Source organism: Branchiostoma lanceolatum, chromosome 5 (genome assembly GCF_035083965.1).
Source record: "Branchiostoma lanceolatum isolate klBraLanc5 chromosome 5, klBraLanc5.hap2, whole genome shotgun sequence".
Classification (NCBI taxonomy): Eukaryota; Metazoa; Chordata; class Leptocardii; order Amphioxiformes; family Branchiostomatidae; genus Branchiostoma; species Branchiostoma lanceolatum.
Window position 1 is genome coordinate 9,321,231 of NC_089726.1, and position 24,896 is coordinate 9,346,126.

The following is a 24,896-nucleotide window of genomic DNA, read 5'->3' on the forward strand; positions in this document are numbered from 1 at the left end:
ATCTTTTAGGGAAATGTTCGCTTACTTGTCCACCTTGTTCTTTCTCCTCCTCTTACAGAATCCCACACAGCAGACAAGGAGCAGGATGAGCAGTATGAGCCCCACCACTGCGCTGATGGTCAGCACTGCTATTCCGGCGGGGGTCTGCACAAATGGTGTAGCAGCCGTCGTCACACTGTTGTCAATCGACCGAGCAACCTATATGGCATGGTAAAAACGGAAATGGGTAAAGTAAACTTAAGGCTTTCAATAATAGGGATCATTCTATTCCCATATACCCTGTGTCATTATCTCCATGAAACCGGAGACAGCATTTTAGCTATGTTTGTTTGTTTGTATTGGTGTGTGTTCGCACAGTGGCAGGTTGAGGTGGCCCGGGTTCAACAATGGCATGATGTGTGCGAGAGGGGCATGTAATGAGTCATGGTTCAAACTATAGTTACTTCAGATCTCTAGGGTTGCTCAGTTTAATATTGTCACAACAATGTTCAGTCCAATTTATCAGGCATTGGTGATTTCATGCAGTGTTATACTTTATCTTTTAGTGCAGCTGGTTATCGGGTGATATGGAAGAAATGGCATTGCTTCGAGTAGATGACAAACATGAAATAAGACATTTGTGGTCAACGACTATGTAGCGCTCCACCGTGTCAGATAACCTAATGGGTTTCATTGCATTGATAGTCCTTGAATGATGCTAAATACCTGTGTCACTGGGAAGTTTAGAAACTCCTGGCCGGAAATGGCGGCACTGGGCGTTCCCGAATCGTCCAGCTGGGCGACCTCCAGGATCTCGTCGGCGGACATGAAGGATTTTGCCGCCGTCAGACCGGACGACGAGTCGGTGAGGGTGTTGGCGACCCCGTACACAGACACGGTGACGGAGCTAATGGCAGTGAAGAAAGAAGGCAGATCAAAAATTGAAACTGGCACAAACTAGAAAGTAGATTGGCAAAGTTAAAAGAAAACCATAGCTCTTGATCTTTCAATGCTCTATAGACAACCTGTTCTACTCACTCGGACTGCAACAGACGCCTGCGGCTGGTGCCGCTGTTAGTTGTGACGTCAGAGACCCCGATCCTCCCTGGCGCGAACACCGCGGACAGAGCTGCGATAAACGAGTCCTGGACCTACAGGAACAATGATTACATGCCTAATTTAAAATCAAACAGCTACACGTACTACGAAGTAAAATAGATTCGTTTAGTTTTGATATCAATTTGAAACACAGTACTACAGAGGGACACCGGCTTAACCTCTGAGGCATTGGAGAAGGCAATGATTGACAGACGACTTTGGGCTGACAGAGTGGTTTGATTGGAGGAGGAGGTCTGACACTCGATGTAAGTCAAGTAAGTCATCTTACAGTATGTATAGAGTGGGCATGATTTGCTTAAGTAGACTCCATACACAAAGTACCAACCTGTAAAAACTGGTCATACGTCAGAGCTACCACCATGTCCACCAGACACTCCTCCGGACGGAACGTGTCCACACGAATAGTCGCTGGTGGGTCGGACGTCAGGACTGGTGAGCCTGTCGGACAAAGTGAACCCGTTAAAACTGTTTTTAAACGAACGATATTTCATAAAGGCAGCCAATACCAGCGTTTTTCGAAAGGCAGTCTGTCAGTTAAGATTACCAACATACATGTATGTATACAACGTTAGACGCAGGGCAACATGCGTCTCAGTGCAAGAGGAATACATAGTATGTTCTAAGGGCAATGGCACGTCATTATACTTCTTAATGTTGGAAGCAAATATAATACAGCACTTAAATAAAACATGTCGTACCTGCATCCCTGGCCACGGCGCTCATGACGTACTTGAAGTCCGGCTCCAGCAGCGTGCTGTTGTCCTTCTTACGGAAGTGCCCGGACAGCAGGTCCACGTGGAACAGGCTGGTGTAGTCTAACAGGTAGTACTGGATCTCTCCGTTAATGCCTTAGGTGAAGGATGGGGAAAAAGAAAAACAAAATTGAGACATACAGGTACTGAGAAATCGATAAGACTCCCTATACCCTAAAATGGTTAGATCAGAATGCTGTACTATGATTATTGGAACTGCGGTTGCAGGTATGTTTATAGATATTTAAAGCGTTGTAGTTGATGCGATAATGTTAAGTGTTTCACATTGGTACCAAAAAATACAAGCGATAAAAGCAAAGGTAAAACTTGATTCACAGCACGGCATATAAGGTTCATAGAATAGGTATACAGAATTAGAAGTAGAGCCACATCAAGATAAAATAACATTATCTAGCAGTGCTTGGAGCGCCTCTCTCGCAATTGGGAATACAATCTTTATTGACACAACAAAAGTACAGTGACTGTCGTAAGATCCAACTGAACAAGTGGATAGAAATGTACTACGTACAAGTACACACATAATTTGTTCACTATTCAAAGACAGTGGAATACCTTGGTCGATATCCGTCGCGCTGAGTGTATCCAGGTTGGTGAGGCTGCTGCTGTCGTACCGGATCTCCAGGCTAAAGAACGTCTGCACCAGGATTGGTGCGTTGTCATTGACGTCAGAGATCGTCACGTTCACCTCAACGGAGGAACTGAGCTGAGGAGACCCGCCGTCTGTAGCCACCACGAACATCTGTACAAAGTCTAGTGTTTCTCTGTCGTTAGCTTCCCTCACTGATATTTGTCCCGACGTAGAATCAATGTTGTAGAACTGTACCCCGGACGTGCTGCTCGGGGATATGGAATAGGTTATGTCTGCGTTTGTACCCGAGTCGCCATCGGTCGCGCTGACTGTCAAAATGCTTGTCCCCTGAGCTAGATTCTCTTCAATAGTGATGCTGTAAGATGTTTGAGTGAAGTTGGGTGTGTTGTCGTTGAGGTCAAGAACGTATACGGTCACTGTTGTCTCGCCTGAGAATTGCGGGGTCCCCTGGTCTCTTACGTACACAAGGAACGTGTAGGAGGAAACACTTTCACGGTCAAGGTTGCCGCTTGTGTACAACACACCCGTCATGTTGTCAACAGTGAAGGGCACGGACGTGTCCAACATGTAGTAGTTGACCTCTCCGTTCGTACCGTTGTCGACGTCGCTAGCGCTGACCGTGATCACGGAAGTTCCAACAGCGACGTTTTCGTTGACATTTGTTTGGTAGGACGATTGTCCGAAGACCGGGGCGTTGTCGTTTATGTCGACAATTCTGATGTACACGACTGATGTGGCTGTATAGAAGGGGCTTTCGCCATCTTGGGCTTGGATTGTCAGGTTGTATGTGTCTTGTATTTCTCTATCAAACGTGCCGATAGTGAATATGTATCCATAGATAGGATCGATGCTGAATTTGTTGTTATCGTTTCCAGACAAAATGGAGAATGTGATCTGGCTGTTTACCCCATCATCCGGATCGGTGGCCACTGGGGTTGATACTGTAGTGTAGAGCATGGCATCTTCGTCTACGAACTCCGTGTAAGAAGCTTGGGCGAAGGTTGGGGCATTGTCATTTGCGTCTTCTACGGTAATGACAACTATAGCCGGCGTAGAAACCTGTGGCGGTGAACCGCCATCCGTAGCAGTGATAGAGAGAAAATAGAGGGGCGTGATCTCGCGGTCTAGGGCATTGACGAGAAACACGACTCCATCTTGATTTATCTGGAACTGATTGTTGGGATCCCCTGATGCGATGGAGTACGTGATGTCAGCGTTTGTTCCAGAGTCTGCGTCAGACGCGTACACTGTTAACAGGTCTATAGGGTAGAGCGAATCTTCTGACAGGGTGTACGTGTAACTGGTGGGAGAGAACACTGGACTGTTGTCGTTGAGATCGTTCAGGACCACCTGCACTCCTGACCAAGAGGAGTACAGCTGTGGGGATCCATTGTCATATGCTCTAACGAAGAAGTAGTATGATTTCCTAGATTCGAAGTCCAGTGTACTCTGACTAGATACGTCGCCGGTTGTGCTGTTGAGGTAAAAGAAGCTCGCGTCAGAGCCGCGGGTCGTGTATGTGATATCGCTGTTGTTGCCTTCGTCGGGATCTGTGGCTAAAATTGTCAGGAGGACGGTCCCTATGGGTTCGTTCTCGTCAACTGTTACAGGGTACACGGTGTTACTCATGGCGGGCGTGTTGTCATTCACGTCAGTGACGAAAACGTACAACAACATGAAGTCGTAGTAGTCCGTGTCCTCCGCTGTTATGTTCACGACGTACGACGACAGTGTTTCCCTGTCCAGTGCTGCGCCAAGTCTTACTATCCCCGTGACGCTGTCTATGAGGAAAGTGGGAGAACTGCTGGACACGATGGAGTAGGTCAGGTCACTGTGTTCCCCCAGGTCGCTGTCTGTTGCGTTGGCGTCGTACAGGACGGTTCCCACCGCAGCAGCCTCGGATACATTAATGGTTGTATTGTCTACAGCGAACACTGGCTGGTTGTCGTTTTCGGATATGACGTTGACAATCACTTCTGCTGTGTCCGTGAATGATGGTTCTTGCACGTCAGTTGCCTGTACCGTCAGGACATACTGCTGTTCCGTCTCATAGTCTAACGCCCCCAGCAGGGACAGCGTGTCGCCGATGAGTGCAAAGATACCCGTCCCGTTTCCGGAAGTGACGCTCAGGACAGAAATGGCGTTAACGCCATCGTCTGCGTCCGTATAGGTAAGCGCGGCTAACTGTGAGCCTAAAGCGGCGCCCTCAACAACACTCACGGTGTACGACTCGGGCTCGAAACTGGGCGGATTGTCGTCTACATCCAACACCATGATTTCTACCTGGACGTCAGCGAAGAGCTGCGGAGCTCCTCCGTACACGTTATCATGTACTCTCACCGTTAGGTTGTAGAAATTTGTAGTCTCCCGATCTAGAGGTCTCAGAACAGATATGTCTCCCGTCTCGTCGTCAATGGAGAACGTGTTTCCTGAATTTCCGGAGACGATGGAGTAGCGGACCATGCCTTGGGCTTGGTCGGACCTGTCGGCGTCGGTTGCGCCGACGATCACTACCACAGTCCCGCTGGTTATATTTTCGAATAGATTCGTCGAGTAGGACGAGTCGTTGTACACAGGAGTGAATTCGTTCACCGGGTTTACATGTACCGACACTGTTATGTTGGCACTGAGAGCGGGAGATCCATTGTCAGCCACGGCCAGCGTCAGGTAGTACCAGTCGTCGCCTTCGAAATCAAGAGAGTTCTGAACTTGTAGTTGGTTCAATACCATTGCAAAGCGGTTGGTTGTGTCTCCACTGACAATACTGTACGATAGATCGGCGTTGTTATTTATGTCTTGGTCCGTACAATTAAAAGACGCCAAGGTTGTCCCCACGGTGACATCTTCGTCCAGTTCAATATTCACGACATACGCAGAACACGTGGGCTGGTTGTCATTCACGTCAGTGACGTTAACGTAAACGTAGACGCTGCTGGAGAGTGCTGGAGATCCCATGTCGGTGGCCGTGACGGTGAGCACGTAGTAGTCGGTGCCTTCCCTGTCCAGGCGGCGCTTGATTCCTACCTCTCCATTCGTGGCACTGATCTCGAACACCCCGGCATTGTTCCCACCCGTGATACTGTAGGTGAACTGTCCGTCATCGCCTATGTCTGAGTCCGTAGCGTTGACTTGAAGGATAACAACTCCTGCTGTTTCGTTCTCAGCAACGCTAACCTGGTAACTCGTGTCCACAAATGCCGGCGCTACCTCGTTCACTCCCGTTACCTCTACACTTACAAAAACAGTTGCCGTGTTGCTTTGATATCCGTTGTCGCTCACTTCTACCTGGATGTAGTAACTGTCGGTGGTCTCGTAGTCTAGGGACGCCGCCAGATACACGTCCGCGTTACTAGGCGACATGGCAATGCTTCCATCGCTGCCGTTCACGATGGTGTACGTCAGCTGTGCGTTTTCGTTGATGTCATTGTCGCTGCAGTTCACTGTGAGCAACACGGTATTGATAGCGGTGTTTTCGGGTACGGTAACCGTATGGTAGGTGGGAAGGCAGGACGGTGTGTTGTCGTTGGCGTCTTCTATGGTGACTGTCACGGTACTGGTGCCTGACCTCTGTGGCGACGTTCCGCCGTCGGTGGCGACAACTGTCATAAGGACACACATCTTAGCAACATTAAAATACATTCATGAAGATTACATCTCAGTTTATTCCTTTTTGGAATAAATAGATTACTATGTCTGGGAAAAAAAGTAGAGCTTACATTTTGACGTTAAAAGGGGTAGTTTACCAAATGGACCGCTTTATTACAGTACATTTGAAGACAAAAAGTATGCAATCAATACGGAGAAGGTGAGCCATGTCTAACTCACCCGTCAGCACGTATGTATCCAGCGCCTCTCTGTTCAGGACGGCTGCAGTACTCAGGTCACCAGACAAGTAATCCAGGCTAAAGGCACCGTCCTGATTCCCGGATGTGATGTAATATTTCACTTCACCTGGTATACACAGAGGTGATGATACTAGATTACATTTACAAGCTTAAGAATGTTTATACAGAAGAGATCATGTTAACATTATATCTGTTAGCAAAACACCACTTAACATTGAGGAAGCATAGTCACCAGATTATTTTTGATAATTTAATTAAGCTGTTTGTGCGATCATGTCATACAGAATTGATCTCGATGTTCTTAAGAGAGTTTCATTGATTTCGAAGTATGGCCTTCCTGACAGTCACGGCACTCGAACAGCAATAAAAGAGAAGTCTTACCTTGTGTCCCAGCGTCCTGATCCTGAGCGGACACCGCCAGGATCGACGTGGCTAGGGAGATGTTCTCGTTGATGGAGACGCCGTACGGGTTCAGGGTGAACACCGGCTGGAACTCGTTCACTCCGGTTATCTCCATGGTAACGATCACCACCGTGGACAGGGAAGGAGAACCATCGTCTGAAACTGGTAAGAAAGTGCATGAATAAGTATAACAGATGATATGAATATGATATGCTAATATAGATGTGAATCTTAAAAATTGTAAATTTGAGACGACAGAATTTAGAAACTCATCAAAATTAGCTCGATAACAACACTACTGTCTTCTTCATCTATTAAACAACGCTGTACACTTGACAAGTTGACATTGAGTGTTTCCAAATCGATTGAAAAACAAACAAATAAACATTCAGACAACAAAGCAACAAAGCAACAAACAAAAACAAAGAAAGAAACAATTGAAGGAAACATTTTGTGAGATGTATCTACCAGTGATGGTGATTTGATATTCCGTTGTGTTCTCGTAGTTCAGTCCCGTGCTGACTGTCAGCTGTCCGGTACTGTCTACATGGAACTGTCCGTCCAGGTCACCTGACGAGATGGTGTAGGCCAGGTCACCATTCACACCCTCATCTGGGTCACTGTATGAAGGAAATAATATTTCAGGAAATAGATATACTCCAAGAGCAACATAATATTAGCATATGTGTTAAAGCCACCACTTACATTTTTGCATGCTATCATCAAAACCCTTTGTCGCTAAAACGTCTTTTAAAATGATCTTGTGTAGCGGCACTGGCAGTAAAGATGGCCTCTACCATGATTTCTACCCATTGAAAACAAATGACAGCTAGAGACACGCAGAACTCACCTGCATGTTAGCTGCAGCAAAGACGTTCCCGCCGGTACGGATTCTGCCAGCGTCCGGTCGTAGTAGTAGCCCGTACACGTTGGCGCGTTGTCGTTAACGTCGTCCACTGTCACGATAACCGTCGCGTCAGCCGACCTACTAGGCGAGGACCCTCCATCGTACGCCGTCACAGTCAGCACGTAAGAACCGGTCACCTCTCGGTCAAGCTCTTTGTCCACCGTTATCCACCCTGTGACGTAATCTATCGCAAAGTTGCCGTTAGAGTTCCCGGATGTGAATAAGTACGTGACGTCACCGTCGGAACCGTCGTCGTCATCAGAAGCCGTGGTGCGAATGACCGCGTCACCAAGACTGGCACCTTCGCTGATAGTGGCTGTGTAGTAGCCTCCGTTTGAAAAAACTGGGTCGAATTCGTTGTATGCGGTGATTTGAATACCTACCCTGGCGGTAGATGTTAGCTGGGGCGTGCCCTGATCTGTTGCGGTCACCGACAGTGTGTAAACAGTAGTGGCCTCGTAGTCCAGATATGCTATGGAGGTCACGTACAAGTTGCCGCTTGAATCTACGGCAAAAATGTTGTCCGGAGCGTTACCAGCGACAATGTTGTAATCAAACGTGCCGCCAACCCCCAGGTCGCTGTCACTGGCCACGATAGTGACGACATTGTAACCGACAGTTGCGTTTTCGGGCACTTCTGCGGTGTACGCGGCCGGACTGAACACAGGCGCGTTGTCATTGGTGTCTCCTATGGTGATCGTCAAGGTAACACTGTTAGACCTGAGGGCCGGAGTGGTGCCAGAATCCGTCGCCACAACTGTTAACGTGTACGTGTCTTGGGTCTCCTTGTCCAGTGTGCCCTTCACCCTGATGTCCCCCGTGTACTCGTCAATGTAGAACTTCGTGCTCGTCGCCGCGAAGCTGTACGTGACGTCATCAGGCAGTCCGTCCGAGCCGTAGTCGGCATCTGTGGCTGTCACCTGACCTATAGAGATCCCAATAGCCGTGTCTTCGTCTATGGCAATGTTGTACGATGCTTGGCCAAACGTTGGATCAAACTCGTTGTAAGGGGTTATGGTGATACCGACCTGAGCGGTTGCCGACAGAGGCGTCGAGCCCTGGTCCGTGGCGGTGACCGTCAGCGAGTAGGACGTGGTTGTCTCGTAATCGAGAGCTCGAGCTGTGGTGATGGCGCCGAACTGATTTATAGAAAAGTCTGTGTTTGTGTTTCCTCCAGTGATGGCGTAGTACATATTCCCGTTGATACCAGTGTCAAAGTCGAATGCGGTGGGCCACTCTGCAAGCGTACCGACTGCGTCGTTTTCGCTAAGGGTGACTTGGTATGTTGGAGTAAAGAAAACAGGTGCATTGTCGTTTACATCTGTTATAATGATCGTGACATTTACTTCAGCAGACAAGGCATTGGATGGGTTGGCTGGTTGATCGGTGGCCGTAACTTGTAGGAAGTATGAGGAGGTGCTTTCTCTATCTAGTGCGGACTTCAGAACCAGCCATCCTGTGGTTTCTTCCAGTAGAAAGGTGTTGTCAGCAGCCATGCTGTAGCGCACAACACCGTCGTCCCCGGCGTCGGTGTCCGTTGTTATGACTTGTAGAACAGAAGTGCCAAGACTCGTGTCTTCAGGCACGGAAACGACATAGGCGGTCTCTGAAAACTGCGGCGTGTCCTCATTTACCGGGCTGACTGCTACCGTGACGAGTGCCGTTCCCGTTAGTTTAGTAGTACCCTGGTCAATCGCATGAACTGTTAGTGAGTAAGACTGAGGATTGGAGCTGGAGTCATACTCTAGCGGGTTCTGGAGAGTGATTTGTCCGGTCGTTTGGTCGATGGCGAACGTGTTCCCGACGTTACCGGATCCGGAAAAGTAGTACTGAATCTGAGCGTTAGTTCCCGCGTCAAACAGATCCTGACACGTGACGGTAGTCATCACCGTTCCCGTAGCCGTGCTCTCGTTAAAGGTGACAGCGTAGTTTGAAGGTGTACACTGCGGCTCGTTGTCGTTGATGTCATTGACGGTTATGTTGACCCACTTGGTGATTGTGTTAGGTGTACCGGCATTGAACAGCACGCCGTCCGAGGCTTGAACTAGAATGCTGTAGGACGCCGTGGTCTCCCGATCTAGCTCATCTACTAAGTACAGGATGCCTGTAGCAGAGTCCATGCTAAACTTTGCATTGATGTTTCCTAGAGTCAGAAACAAAGTATTCTGTCAGTGTTGTGTACGGAGAGCTGCATCTATAACCAACTAGGAAAAGATTATTAGCACGTCAGAGTAAAGGTAGCGACATACATTGTTGACCATTGAAACAAAACTGTAAAGAAATACAAACAGAAACAATTGAGATGCTCATGTTTCCAAACTACAGTATGAGCAATCTTAAGGTATCCTAGATACATAAATGAGCAAAGAACAGAGCAAGACACATTCATGTTAAGATAATTTTATACATCAAAGTGTACCCACCTGACAGAATAGTATAGGTGATCTGCCCATGAGCATTGGCGTCGGAGTCTGCGTCCGTAGCAGCGACGTTCGTGATCGGATCGTTCACTGTGAAGTCCTCGTCAACACTGAGAACGACGTCACCGGAAACAACAAAGACCGGGGGAAACTCGTTCACAGGGTCCACATGAACCGTCACAGGGATAACATCATAGTTGGGCGGAGAGCCGTTGTCTGCTACTGTGATCTCCAGGTTGTATTGTCTCGGAACTGGTTGGAGAAAAGAGAAAAATGTTCAGAACGTATTTGTGTGTGTGTGTGCTTCATGTCACCAAAGAATAATATTTTGTGCTACAAAACTCGCATCTTAGTTGAAAATATGTTGTGACATTTGGATATCTCTATTTGTGAAATGAAATGAAGAAATATTGTACAGAGGTATGTCTAAAATTACCTGCGTCATAGTCCAGCGGCGTGGTCAGCAGTAGATCAGACCCATTCATGTAGAACTGGTTAGTGTCGCCTGCAGTGATGGAGTAGGTTAGGACTCCGAACGTCCCGTCGCTGTCGGTACAGGAGAGCGACGTTACTATGTAGTTCGCCGCCTCGCTCTCTGACACCGTCTCGGAGAACACAGAAGGCACGCACTGCGCTGTGTTGTCGTTAACGTCGTCGAGAATGATAATGATCGTCGTGTCTGCGCTCAGGGGCGGGGTTCCACCGTCTGCCGCCCGCACCACGAGACTGTACAGCGAAGTGGTCTCCCAGTCCAGGGGCGAGGTTGTCACGATCACTCCACTGCTGGGGTCGATGCTAAAGTGGCCATCGGTGTTTCCTGACGTAATGCTGTACGTCACAATGCCATGGGCGTGGTTGGAGGCGTCGGTATCTGCAGCGTCCAAGTCAATGACGGTACTGCCAATACTGATATCTTCGGACAGGGTTACCGGGATTGCCGGGGGAGAAAATGACGGTGTGTCTTCGTTTTCGGGCGAAACTTCGATGGTGACTGTCACTGTTGTTGTTTTCTGATTCGCAGCTATCACTGAGTTATCGCTTACCAGGACGACAAGGGAATACAGCGTTTCCCCTCCGTCATAGTCTAACGCAGTTGACACTTGAATCTGTCCAGTCGAAACGTCGAACTTAGTAGACGGGGTCTGTGTGGCGGTGTACGTTAAAGCCCCGTCAAAGCCGCTGTCGCTGTCCGTACAGCCCAAGTCGACGACCACATTCCCGACGTTCGCATTTTCGCTCACTGCTACACCGAAGTCAGAAGAGGTGCATGTCGGGTAGAACTCGTTCACGCCGTCCAGGTTGACCGTGACCGTGGCCGTGGATTCCAGCCCGCCGCCGTCCGTTGCCACGACAACCAGGTTATAGCTGGTCGATGTTTCATAGTCAAGTGTAGATGCCACAGAGATCTCGCCTGGTCAAAACATGAGATATATAGTGACAAACTGTGGCATGATCATCGTCACAGACGTGGTTGCAGTGTAAAGTTATGGACAAGGCAAGGCTTTCCAATGTTAAATCAGATTATTTTATTTCAAACAAAAAGATACACGGATACAGCGATGCATAAGATTGATTCACGACGATAAATAAGGAGGAACTGCGCTGTATGTAAGTTACAAGAGCATCTATGATATCAGATACAGTCAAACCTGATAGGGCAACCACCTGGCGTAACCACATTAAACAGTCCCGCCCAGTTTTACACAGTTAAAGCTAGCCCTGTCCTTATCAATAATTTTCCCGCAGTCCCTTGAGTGGTTGCTGAGGACAGGTTTGACTGTACATTTGAATTCTTACGCACCTGTGGAAGAGTCTATCCGGAATGGATGTGTAGCCGGCCCCGTGATGGCGTATGTCACGATGCCGTGGGCCTGGTCATCAGCGTCTGTGTCAGAGTCGTCGACGTCATAGATGACGTCACCTATGGGCGTGGTTTCCGAAACAGTAACGGTGTCGTCGGTGATGTTCGGCGGGCCTTCGTTGACGGGAGTGACGCCGATGACCACCGGCACTTCCAGGGTCGTCGTTCCGTCGCTCAGTTGGACGATCAGGTCGTACGAGCGAGGTGTGGAGTTGGGATCGTCGTAGTCGAGCGCGCTGCCGAGGTAGATCGTGAAGAACGCACCGTTCTGTGTTATACGGAAGGTGCCCGCAGGGTCGCCGGAGATGATGCTGTCCGTGAGTATGTCTCCGTCGCCGTCGTCACAGTCCATGTTGACAAAGCCCGGGATGAGGTTGGGGGTCTGGTCCTCGGGAACTTGGACGACGTACGTGGTCTGTGTGGCAAAACCTCGCTCAATATATTTGAATGTAGAAACATTTGGACAAAGGTAATCTACAGCTACAAACGTATGGAGTAATTTGCCTTTAGTACATGAAACAACTTTCTATAAATGCACAGATTAATTTCCCTTGTCAGGAAGAGAATTGAAGATTCGTTGTCACACATGTGATATGTAGTAAGGGTGCGGTCACATACGTCGTGCGATAGTCGTACGATGTTGATGCCATAGGATTTTGAAGCAGGTAGTGACAGAACCAACCACCGACAGGGATAAAACACAGTTTTTTTGACAAGACAGCTGAACTTTGCAAGTCACATGAATGACTGTCCCAAATCCCAAATTGCAAAAAAAAAATGCCCTAAGATCGCACGACGTATGTGCCCGCGCCCGTACGGAGCATTATTTGTATTAGCATCACAGAGCATTACAGATCTCTGGTTGGATCCCTTTGTACAAGTTTCTTTACAAGCCATTATATACCATTGACACAATGTTCAGCTTTTTAAGGGTACTTGTTTTATCAGTGGACTACGAAACAGTATAAAGTAACGACAACAAAGATTCAATGAATAAAGCAGATGGCCAGGCTAACCTGGGTACAAGATGGCGGGTTGTCATTCACGTTCCCTATGGTGACCAGGACGTACGAGTCTGCGCTGCGGGCAGGGTTCCCGCCGTCCACCGCCTGGATACTGAGGTTGTACGTCCCCCCCGACGTCTCGAAGTCCAGGCCTTTACTGACCAACAGTTCTCCCGTCTTCGGGTCAAGTTCAAAGATCGAGTTCGTGTTCCCCGCCGTGATGGTGTAGGTCAGGTCACCGTCCGTGCCGGCGTCGGAGTCGCTCACGTCCAAGGTCAGCACCGTGGTGCCGATTGGCTGATCTTCGTCCACCTGGAGTGATGTCATTATGTTATGGGTTATCATTGAAAGTGAAGGTGATCTCGATCCAGTTTAGCTCACTGAAGGGCTATTCTACTACCACTGTATCTACAGGTTCATTGTACAGGAAAAATTCCCCAAGCTCTTTTCGATAAGTACAATGAACAGTGGACCACGGCTCGAAGTCCCGTCCTAAGGACTGTGACCCTTTCCAGTAGCGTGCATGTCGGGTCATTCTATCATCATGTCACGTACTGAAATGGCTTACATCCCCATTTCACTTATAGGGCTGCGACCTCGCGATCGAACGCACGACTCCTCTTTGAAAATGCACACCAGGATTGATAAAACACAAAGACGTACACGAATGCATTTCACCTACCGTGACTGAATCAGATGGTAAAGCGGAAGGCGAACCCCAGACTGGTTGAAACTCGTTGACGTGATTGACGTAGATCAGGACTTGTGCAGTGGCTGTGTTGGACGATTGGTCTTGCGCCTTGACGACTAATGTGAAGCTACAAGAAAGAGTAACAGGATAAGATTTCACGATAGATGAGCAGTAAACAATTAAATCAAATAAGGACAAGAAATCGAAGATGTCAAACCTCCGTGAAATATCTTTATTTTTATTTTTCCGATTTCTCGTTTCATTCATCATTGTGAATTTCTCGCTAATTCTGTAGAATGTCCCTTTCTCACTGGCTCCTATGATACAACATAAATGCATGTAGCAGTCGATGAAAGACAAGAACCTACTCTGGGGCATTCCTTGGACTTTTGACCTAACTTCCTGTCAGTGTCCCCGCGTGTCTAGCACTGTGAAAACTAGCTACTATACTGCATTTAAATAACTATGGACAAAACAAACAAAAAGACAGGCAGACAGCCCGGCACACTGAAAAGTAAACCATACACAGAGGAAATAAAATGAAAGCACACTTACACGTCGTCGCCCGTGTCATAGTCCAGCTGGTTGGACAGCATGACCCAGGGGTTGTTCTCGGTGTTGTTCAGGGTGAAGAGCCAGAAGTTCCCGGCCGTGTTTCCCGCGATGAAGGAGTAGGTCATGTCAGCTCCGGCCGTGTCGGCATCTGTTACCGTCAGCTGGACAACATAGGCGTCTGCAGAAGAAAAAAAATCATAGATAACGAACTATCAAAACCACTTCAGCTGCAGTACCAACGAAAGTCGTTGGGGGCCAAGACTATGATGGTTTCTTTGATGGAACATGAGCTAAACACATACTAAGTTTGAAGCTTCTTGTGTTATGCTGCTCATCCACATGCAAGGTGTAGCCAAACAGGCTCAGCCAAAAGCCAATTCCCGAAGGAATGCGTGCCTGCAATTCCTAGAATATTTGACAACTCGATCGTAGTACTATACTAACGGCTCCGCCACTGAGGTGTCTCAAAAATTGCTTACTTGCTGTCTGGTCTTCGCCGACCGTGGCCTCGTATGTGTCAGTGCTGAATGCCGGGCTAGCGTCATCCACGTCTGTCACACTCACGGTCAGGGTGGCTGTTCCCGTCAGCGGGCTGCTAGCGTCATCGATAGCAGACAGCTCCAAGTAGTAAACCTGTGATGAGGAAAACGTATGGAGTCATCCATACGTTTTTATACGTATCCATATATCCATATATGTATCCGTTTATATACGTATCCATATATCAAATATCTACAGAGCATCTTTTGAGGTATAAGATGAGCAACATGCACTCTATAACCAAACTTTACATGATGAGCAACTTATAGAACAGATTTGTAGACCAAAAATCTGGAGAGAAAAATTAACGGCACTCGTAATTCATTTACCGTAGCCACTAGACTAGCAAGATATGAAGATCATAAACACCTCTTTTCCACTAGAGGCCAGGTGATCGCTGAGCAAATTTTCAGCATTTTGTGTGTCTTGTGTTTTTAGATTATACGTTTACATCTTGCATCATATTTCGAGTATAAAATCAAGGGTTACACAAATCCGATTTTGGTCGCCCTACGGTTGATAAGCGATATTACCGTCTAGTGGAAAGAGGTCTCTTTACATACCGGGGTGGTCTCGAAGTCCAGCGGCTGTGCCAGGACGATCCTGCCGTTCGCGGGGTTCATGGTGAAGGTGCGCGGAGAGGACGTGTCTCCGCCCGTTATGGCGTACACGATGTCACCCTGAGAACCCTCGTCACCATCTGTAGCTGCAACCTGAACATCAACACAGCAGGTCAGAATAGCATTAACTGTGGTTGGGTCAGTAATTATATCTTTGTTATCGACTTGACCCAGGCTGTTAGATTTGAGGATATTTATCTCTTCCCTGTTTCCCCCAATTTTCTTTCCTGATGTGTTCTTCATGAAATGACACTAGCACATCTAATCACACATGTACAAAAAACAGAGAGAGAGAGAGATGGAGGTAAGGAGCGGCAGACAAACAGACATACAGGCAGACAGACAGACAGGCAGGCAGGTAGATAGACACAAACAGACAGACAGACATACACAGACAGACCGACACGGACAGGCAGGCAGACAGACAGATAGGCACAGAGACAAACAGACAGACACAGACAGACACAGACAGGCAGGCAGGCAGACAGACAGATAGGCACAGAGACAAACAGACAGACACAGACAGGCAGGCAGACAGACAGATAGGCACAGAGACAGACAGACAGACAGACCGAGACCAAAACCGCGAGACCGAGACAGATAGATATATAGAAAGACAAATCTGCCTTACGTTCGATGTGACTGTAGTCGCAACCGCTGTATCCTCAGATAACGTGACGGTGTCGCTGGCCGGCATGGTGGTGAAGTCTGGAGTGAACTCGTTCTGACCCGTGATGGTGACGTAGATAGTCGCAGTGCTGGTGAAACGGTCTGTGGCCACGGCGGCTTGGTCCACGGCCGTGACCTTCAGCGTGTACTTGAAGTTGGACGATATGATTGCAGCGTCTTCCATGTCAATGGCACTGCTGACCGTAATCAACCCTGTACTTGTATCTGTATAGAAACACAACGTAGTCCTCGATGCACTCTGTCTTTTTCATAATTCATGCAACCATTCTACCATAAAGCTTGCAAATGAAAGACGGTGTAACTTATAGATATACATAATTAATGCCGTCTACACGACTAGCTGTCACTAGTGTGCATTATGTCCATCTTAACATATTCTTTATTCATTAGATGGAGTTCATAACAAACTTGTGTATGAAAGGTATTGATTTAGGCATTGCGAAGCAACTCACCAAGTGCGAACAAGTTGTCAGTGTTGCCGGAATCTAAAGCGTACACGAGATCTCCATCTGTCCCTGTGTCGGCATCCGCACAAGTCAGCTGGAGTACAGAGGTGCTCACAGCCGTGTTCTCTGGAACATTTCTGTACACAGAGGTCAAACAAAAATTGCATTGATATACATACAACATGGTACCATAGCGTGAAGACTGTTGCCAACATGATATGTTCGTCCTCAGTCTTGGTAGAAACATCGCGGCGCAAAACATTGTCTCTATGTTGAACAACAGGTTTCTTATCATATAGAATATGATGTTCATACCACTGCAGCAGCAGAACACATTGGACTGCTACAGTACTACTAGAATGTCTCTAGACAGTCATTTTATGGTCACTTTGTTTCTAACATCATGGAAACATGCTATAACCTCTTTAGACATGAGTACACAAAGTTCACGAGCTATTACAAAACAATAACAGTGTCGTGACTTACACGGAGTCTACACCTTGTGAGAAGACGGGTGCGTTATCGTTGACGGCGTCCACGGTGACCGTGACGGTGGCCTGTGCCGACAGACCTGACGTGTCGTACGCCGTCAGGGTCAGGGTGTAGGAGGAGGGGGACCCGTCATCGCGGTCCAGCTCTGTACCTGTGGTGATGATGCCGGCGCTGTCCACCAGGAAGTATCCGTTTCCTCCTGCCGAGACAAGAAAAGAAGAAACACATTTGTACAGTCATGTACGCAAGTGTGTTTTAAAAGAAGGACAATGCTACAATGTAGAACAGACTTCGGATCGTACTTGTGGTTCTGAATTACGATGGATCTATTGTTGGCAGCCGTCAGTCTCGCAAGACTATGGCGTCGCATCCTGATCTATAAACAGCAATTTACGTAACAACAATGCAAAGACAGATCAAACACTGTAACAAACTTTTAAAAAGTAGTTTGTGAAGCAGTAGTAGCATAATCAACATAAAAAGGGCCAGGGGGTAAGCATTTACATGTTTAGAAAATGCTAAACATCTTCATTTAAACACTTGGTGCACAAATGCATAAAATGAGACCAACCTGTGATGTAGTACTGTACAACATCGCCCACATCAGTGTCTGTAGCCGCGATGGTGGTAACCGTCGTCCCTGAACTCTGTCCTTCATTCACGTTCACAGCGTAGGTGGTAGAAGTGAAGACCGGAGGACTGTCGTCGTAGAACGCAACATTGACGGTTAGCGTGCTGGTTGCGGTGTTAGTGGTGGCGTCGGCAGCCTCTATCTCCAGCGTGTACAGAAAAGCCCCGGACTCCAGTTGTGGGCTAGCCGTCGTTCGGATTTCGCCCGTACCGGTCACCAGTGTGAATGCCGTCGTCGCAGTAGTGAGGGCGTACGTCACGGAAACTCCCTCGGGATCGACTGCATCGACGGTGTACACTTTCTGGTTTCCCGCCAAGTCCTCGCTGACAGTCACGCTGTTAGGTAGGTTCCTCCACTCCGGGGTTTCGTCCAAGTCAACCAGGTTGATCGTGATCTCTCCGGTCGAGGACATGCTACCGGACGTGCTGCCGTCTGTGACGCGGATTTTCAATGTGTAGGCGGTGGTGCGCTCGAAGTCTAACTCAGGACTGGTCACGGTCTCTATGACGAGGTCGTTTCCGGACGGGGTGAGTTGGAAGGGGTTAGAGTAGCCGTCCTCCACTGGGCTGTACGATATGAGCGTGTAGGTGAGGGTATCTCCGTCAGGATCCGTGCCCTGTAGAGTCGTGGTACACGCTGCGTTGCTTGTGGGGCAAATGGTGACCCCTCCGGCAGTGTTCTCGTCGATTTCATACGTGAGTGACGTATCGGAGAAAGTCGGTGCCTCGTTGATGTCCCGTATGTTCACAGTGTAGGTTACCGTTGATGTTAGGCGTCCTGCGCCCGTGCCGTCGTTTAACTCGATCTGGAGAAGATATTGTGTTTCGGTCTCGTAGTTGAGATTAGGACTTGAAACAATGCTCAGTACTCCGGTAGACGACCCTATCTCGAAATTCATACCGAGAGCGTTTGGCGTTTGACTCGCGATAGACCAGGTCATCGTGTCCCCGGGCAAATCCACGTCTGTGCCCGTAAAGTAGATTAGATTCTTCCCGCCCGACTGGTCCTCGTCGATGGTGGTAGACAGCGAAGACGCGAGGTTTGTTATAACGGGGGACTCGTTCACATCTAGAATGTTGATGTAGAACGTCCTGACACTGGAAAGTGCACCGTCACTCACAGTCAGGGTGACTTCGTACTGGTTCGTCCCGTATGTAGACCACAGGTACTCGTAGTCTATGGTGGCGGTTGAATCCGTGTTGAGATTAACGTTGGTGTTGTTCACCTTGTCAAAGGTAAACGGGAGGGTCTCTCCGGTGGGAGTCACTATGGCTATTGTATAGGTGATGTCTTGTGTGGTGGCTACCAGCGCGTTGTCGTCGTCGTAGACAGTGAAGCTCTGTACAGTCACGCCACCGGCCGTGTCTTCAGTCACGTCGACTGACGTGGATCCAGGAAAGTTGGTGAAATCGGGCGTCTCGTTGATGTCATTGACGTTGACAGTTAAGGTTGCAGTAGCTGTGAGCGCTGTGTCATCCAGCTCAACCGTCAGGAGGTACTGTGTCTCTGCACTCTCGTAGTTGATGGTTGGAGAGGCGCTTGTGGAGACACTACCTGTAGCAGAGTTGATGACGAACTGACTCGAAGGGAATTGATTGGTCAATGTCCAAGTTAAGGTATCTCCTGGCTGATCCTCGTCACTTCCGGTGAAGGTAAAGACTGCTGCATTTGCGGCTTGGTTCTCGTCTAGACTCATAGTTAATGACGCTGCCGTGTTGGTTATCACTGGAGCTTCGTTAAGGTCATTTATGTAGATGGACAAACTCCGGTCTTCGCTAAGGCCGACACCGTCACTAACTGTCAGTGTCACATCGTACTGGCTGAATGCCTCAGAGTCAATGGTTGGAGCCGCCGCTGTCCGAAGCTCGGCCTGTGTAGCACTTGTCTTCACAAACTCGAAGGGTAAAGTACCGCCACCTGGCGGAGTTGTACTGACCAATGCCATACTAAATGTCAACGTTTGAGTGCTGATTTCTGGATCTGAAGCTGTAAATGTGTCAATGGTGACAGAACCGGATTCATTTTCATCAACGTTCACAGTGTCTGACGCAGGATAAACTGTAAAGGTGGGGGCTTCGTTCACATCGTTCAGATTCACTGTAAGTGTAGCAGACGCTGTCAGACTTGTACTATCAACGACATGGACCACGAGTATGTACTGGTTGTTAGTTTCGTAGTCCAAGACCGGACTAGACGATGTAGAGACCTGACCGCTAGCGCTGTTGATAACAAACTGGGCGTTAGGAGTCTGACTGAAGATGCTCCAAGCCTGTGTGTCACCGGTATCGTCATCAGAGGCGACAAACTGGAAGACATTTGTGTTCGGGTTCGTATTTTCGTTAATGGTTTCGATCTGAGAGCCGGAGCTGGGACTTGTGATGGCCGGTGCTTCGTTAACGTTTGTGACCTGGATGTCTAGTGTCCCGGTGGACGAAAGGGCCGTTGTGCCTCCATCTATACAGGTAAAGGTGAGGGTGTGCTGCTGTGAGTTCTCGTAGTCCAAGTTAGCCGTACTAGACAAAGTCACCGCTCCTGTAGAAGCCACGTCGAAGAAACCAGAACCATCGACGTCAGTGTGTGTGAGAACGGTGTCACTCTGGGGGCTTGTGGTGTCGTCGTCCGAACAAGTCACGTCAAAAACTGATGTTCCCACTGCAGAGTTTTCAGCCATCGTAACGACGGCGTTCAAGTTCATCGTCGGTGCCTCGTTGATGTCATTGACGTTGACAGTTAAGGTTGCTGCAGCTGTGAGCGTTCCGTCATCCAGCTCAACCGTCAGGAGGTACTGTGTCTCTGCACTCTCGTAGTTGATGGTTGGAGAGGCGCTTGTGGAAACTATACCCGAGGCAGCGTCGATGACGAACTGACTTGAAGGGCTTTGACTGGCCATCGTCCAAGTTAAAATATCTCCTGGCCGATCCTCGTCACTTCCGGTGAAGGTGAAGACTGCTGCGCCTCCGCCTTGGTTCTCGTCTAGACTCATGATAAGTGATGCTGCCGTGTTGGTTATCACTGGAGCTTCGTTAACGTCTTGTATGTAGATGGACAAAGTCCGGTCTTCACTAAGGCTAAGACCGGCATCGTCACTAACCGTCAGTGTCACGTCATACTGGCTTACTGTCTCAAAGTCAATGCTGGGAGCCGCCGCTGTTCTGAGGATGGCCTGTGTAGCACTTGTTTTCACAAACTCGAAGGGGATAGCAGTGGTAGTTGTTGGGCTTGTATTATCCAAGGTCATGCTAAATGTTAAAGTTTGAGTGCTGATTTCTACATCTGAAGCTGTAAAGGTGTCAATGGTGAAAGAACCGGATTGGTCTTCACTAACGCTCACAGTGTCTGACGCAGGATAAACTGTAAAGGTGGGGGCTTCGTTCACATCGTTCAGATTCACTGTGAGCGTAGCAGACGCAGTCAGACTTGTACTATCGACGACATGGACCACGAGTACGTACTGGTTGTTAGTTTCATAGTCCAAGACCGGACTAGACGATGTAGAGACCTGGCCGCTAGCGCTGTTGATAACAAACTGAGCATTAGGAGTCTGACTGAAGATGCTCCATGTCTGTGTGTCACCGGAATCGTCATCACCGGCGACAAACTGGAAGACGTTTGTGTTGGGGTTCGTATTTTCGTCAATGGCTTCGATCTGAGAACCGGAGCTGGGAGTTGTGATGACCGGTGCTTCGTTAACGTTTGTGACCTGGATGTTTAGAGTCCCGGTGGCTGAAAGGGCCGGTGTGCCTCCATCTGTACAGGTAAAGGTGAGAGTGTGCTGCTGTCGTGTCTCATAGTCCAAATCTGCACTACTAGACAGAGTCACCGCCCCTGTACCAGCAATGTCGAAGAAACCAGAAACATCGACATCAGTGTGTGTGAGAACGGTGTCCATATTTGGGCTTGTGGTGTCCTCGTCCGAACAAATTACGTCAAAAACTGATGTTCCCACGGCAGAGTTTTCAGTCATTGTAACGACGTCGTTCAAGTTCAACGTCGGGGCCTCATTTTCGTCCTAAATGATTTAAAAAAAAATGTGTAAGGTTTGCAATAATTCTAATGTTACAAGTTGTAGAATGAGACGAAGAATGCAGGTGCGTGAAAGTTCGTTGGACCTTAGACACAAACTTTCTGCGAATCTTTGTGACTTCCGACGTACAGGACTTGGATGATACATGTACCTTAGCATCGACTTTATTCCAAGACAACCGGCTACTGATCTTTCATGCATCGTCTATTGCTATCTATTTTTTTTTAAAGCTGAAGATTGCTTACGACATAACTAATCCAACAGGACGCTTATTACCTGGACGTTGACGTAGATAGTAGCGGAGGTTGTTTCGCCTAGACTGTTTTTTACTGTGATGACGAGAGTGAATGTGAGGTACGTCTCGTAGTCGATGTTGCCGGTGATGGTAACGGCTGCCTGTTCGTAGTTGCTCTTCTTGGTGACAGCAAAGAGCCCCTGCTCCCCTGAGGAAGTAAGAGTATTTTATAGGGGATTTCAACGGTCAAGAGTGTGTCTTTTAGCTGCGTACGAAGCAACAATGTAACGTTATGCTTTGGTCCCAATAGCGCCGCTGCGCCCGGCGGGGGTGTAATCCCGGCTGGCCCCGAAGCCACAAATGTGTCTCGGTGGACTGCCGGGTACCGGAGTGTACCCCCCGGTGCTCGCACGATTAGCTTATGGCGTCTATTTGTTATCAGGTCCCGCGTTCAATTTAAGTCTGAGTTAAATTGATTCGGGATCCCGGCCGGGCCCCCAAATGGCCCGGCAACCGCAGGGTGTCCGGCGGGGCCCCTTTTCCCAGTTGGGACCAAAGCATTACAAGTAGCGAAAAATGGTCACATGTTGTAGTAAGAGGTGTGACACCAACCTGTCATGGAGTATGTGAAATCGGTGTTGACGCCGTTGAGGTTGTCGTCACTCACAGACACATCATAGACAGTTGTCCCGATAGCTGCGTTCTCGCTTATAGTGTTGACGGAAGCAGAAGGATTGGGGTCTACAAAACTGGGCACACATTCTGGAAAAAGATGATTGAGATAAATCTGATGAGGTTCAAAATGTGTATCAAGTATATATCACAAATGGTATCTTTAAATGGAGACATTATTATATCTTTAAACACATAGGGCAGGGAATGGTGAACACATGGCTGGCGATAGTAAGACACGGATAATGATAATGCTCATGTAGATAGATATGATGTTTTAGAATGCTTCAAAGCATTTATAGATATCTCGACAGGCGATTGGGATTGGGTTAAGATGCAACGGCTCGCCCATTTGCTTGTGGAAGAAAATTACGTCTCTTATTTTGCTAGTCAACTTCGCTTGAACCTTGCAGTACTAGTTAAACACTCTGCCCACAGAATCGGTGCGCTAAGCAATCACATATTATATTTCACGAGTTGACACAAAGATGTTAGTATACCCTATCTTCTTGTATCATTATGCCGGCCACACTTCAGCCAATTCCTGAGACTATTCGTGGAGACCCACATACCTAACCTTTCTTAGACAAATATTGCAATGAACGCTAGGTTTTCTCTGGTCAGTGGAGTTTGTCTTTTTATTAGCCATGACCCCTAGAACCGTTACACGTACATGTGCTATAGTCATAGAGGTGTGATCAGTGAGGCATGTCCAACTTGTAAGAAATGATAGCATTTCAGGCGTGTCTCCGGTACTTAACATTCAGTTTGCTAGGCCGCTTGTTGGCACCACATTTGTATTGATTGTAGGGGTATGCAGAGGGGAGAAGGTTCATATCGTAACGTGTTAGAAAGCATTGGTTGCAAATGTCACTGAGTGAAAGTTGATACACCAATAAGTAACATATTTCCTTTCAAAATTGATAGAACGTTACATTGACTATACGAGGAATCATTTGGAGCATATCTAATTCAGCGCTTTGTGTAAGTTTAGGTATTGTCATGGAGATCATGCACCAGTTTTTACAACTACAACCTGCTTCATCGAATCCTATGAAGTATTTCTCAAATTGTGTATGGACGGGTCTGTTGACCAGACCTTCCATGACCGTTAACCAGATTTCACATTTTAATTATGACAAATAAAAAAATTCCAAAAGACTACAGTAAAGACAAGTACGTGGTCTGTGAATGAACTGGTGCTATCATACTGTCATGAACTTAACGTTCTTACAACACGATCAGCACGTTCGCTTAGATATAAGCCTCTTAAACCACCAAATCTCAATGAACAGGTGGGCTGATACTGGTTTTGTCGTTTGATTTCAATATTTGGTATAAGGTAAAAACTTAGTGGTAGTGAGTTAGAAGGTTATTTCAATCTCAATGTGCATGTTTCTTTGCTCTTGAGATTTGGATTGTTTGTTCGTTTGTTTGTTTGCTCTTGAGGTTTAACGTTGATATGATTTATTCTAGTTTCACAGACGCATACGTTGCTAACGACGTCGACCAATGTTATAAAACGCGAATAGAATCTTTTTTTTTCAATAAAAGAGATGCCTACTTGAAATTTGCTTGACACCAAATAACGAACTACATGTACACATAGCATTAACCTCTTCAGTGGCTATTTAATAAGAAGTAATTGGAAACGCAAATAACAAACAGGAATGTATCAAAAATTCATTTCTAGTTCTTAATAGCTTTCATGTGAAGGGGTTCATAATAATCACATCAATTGAAAAGGGTTTACATTTGAACGGAGCAACTATAGTTGATATGTCAGAGTGTGACATAACATATATGGCCGAATTCACCATGGATATTACATCCCTCTATAACTGTGTCCAAACCAATAATCATCCATACAAATCACTTTCCTAACATTCTGATAGGTTTGAAATGTGCATCTGCCCTTACTGTCTGCCCTAAAATTCCTATGTAAGCTGCGAGGATGTACTTCGACCAGTATCTACATGTAACTTTGAAACATTTGCGAACCTATAAACACATGCAGAAACATTTGTTAGTTGTATACATTCATAAACATTGTATCATTGGCAGAACGCTTCATATGTATATTGTCATTTTGACATTTGCAGTGGGAATATATCATATCATTCGCATATACTGTCTAACGACTTATAGTTGCAATTTATTAGAATGAAATTTTACATGTCGAGGTATAGTGGAAAATAAAGAGTAAGCAAATCCATATATACTTACATAAAATCATAAAGCTTTCGCCATTACAATATGTTCTCCTCTGCTAGCATACCTAGAAATCTATTTTTATCATACTGAGATATCACAAATATAACTTGAGCGTCCTTTCCTGTCGCGGTCTCGTTGAACCAACAAATTTGAGAATACTCCTTAGAGCTTAGCCTCTATATTTAGT

At 47.3% G+C, this 24,896-nt stretch overlaps 2 protein-coding genes across 2 annotated transcripts; both read right to left on the reverse strand.

The window, feature by feature from the left end:
- On the reverse strand, window positions 1-19,302 carry LOC136434897 (cadherin-23-like). Its single transcript, XM_066428001.1, has 22 exons — window positions 17,505-19,302; window positions 16,928-17,132; window positions 16,448-16,578; window positions 15,937-16,199; window positions 15,249-15,398; window positions 14,625-14,778; window positions 14,146-14,323; window positions 13,582-13,717; window positions 12,912-13,211; window positions 11,836-12,310; window positions 10,471-11,445; window positions 10,038-10,286; window positions 7,558-9,757; window positions 7,176-7,327; window positions 6,687-6,869; window positions 6,286-6,411; window positions 2,424-6,059; window positions 1,797-1,946; window positions 1,424-1,536; window positions 1,018-1,130; window positions 706-886; window positions 1-198 (listed from the first exon to the last, which is right to left on the reverse strand). The coding sequence occupies exons 1-22, from the start codon at window positions 19,258-19,260 to the stop codon at window positions 22-24; spliced, it is 12,003 nt and encodes a 4,000-aa protein (XP_066284098.1). The 5' UTR covers window positions 19,261-19,302; the 3' UTR covers window positions 1-21.
- Window positions 19,263-22,442, reverse strand: LOC136435209 (cadherin-23-like). Its single transcript, XM_066428498.1, has 4 exons — window positions 22,436-22,442; window positions 21,865-22,031; window positions 19,363-21,573; window positions 19,263-19,271 (listed from the first exon to the last, which is right to left on the reverse strand). Exons 1-4 carry the CDS (start codon window positions 22,440-22,442, stop codon window positions 19,263-19,265), a joined length of 2,394 nt encoding a protein of 797 aa, XP_066284595.1.
- Window positions 22,443-24,896: the final 2,454 nt, after the last annotated feature.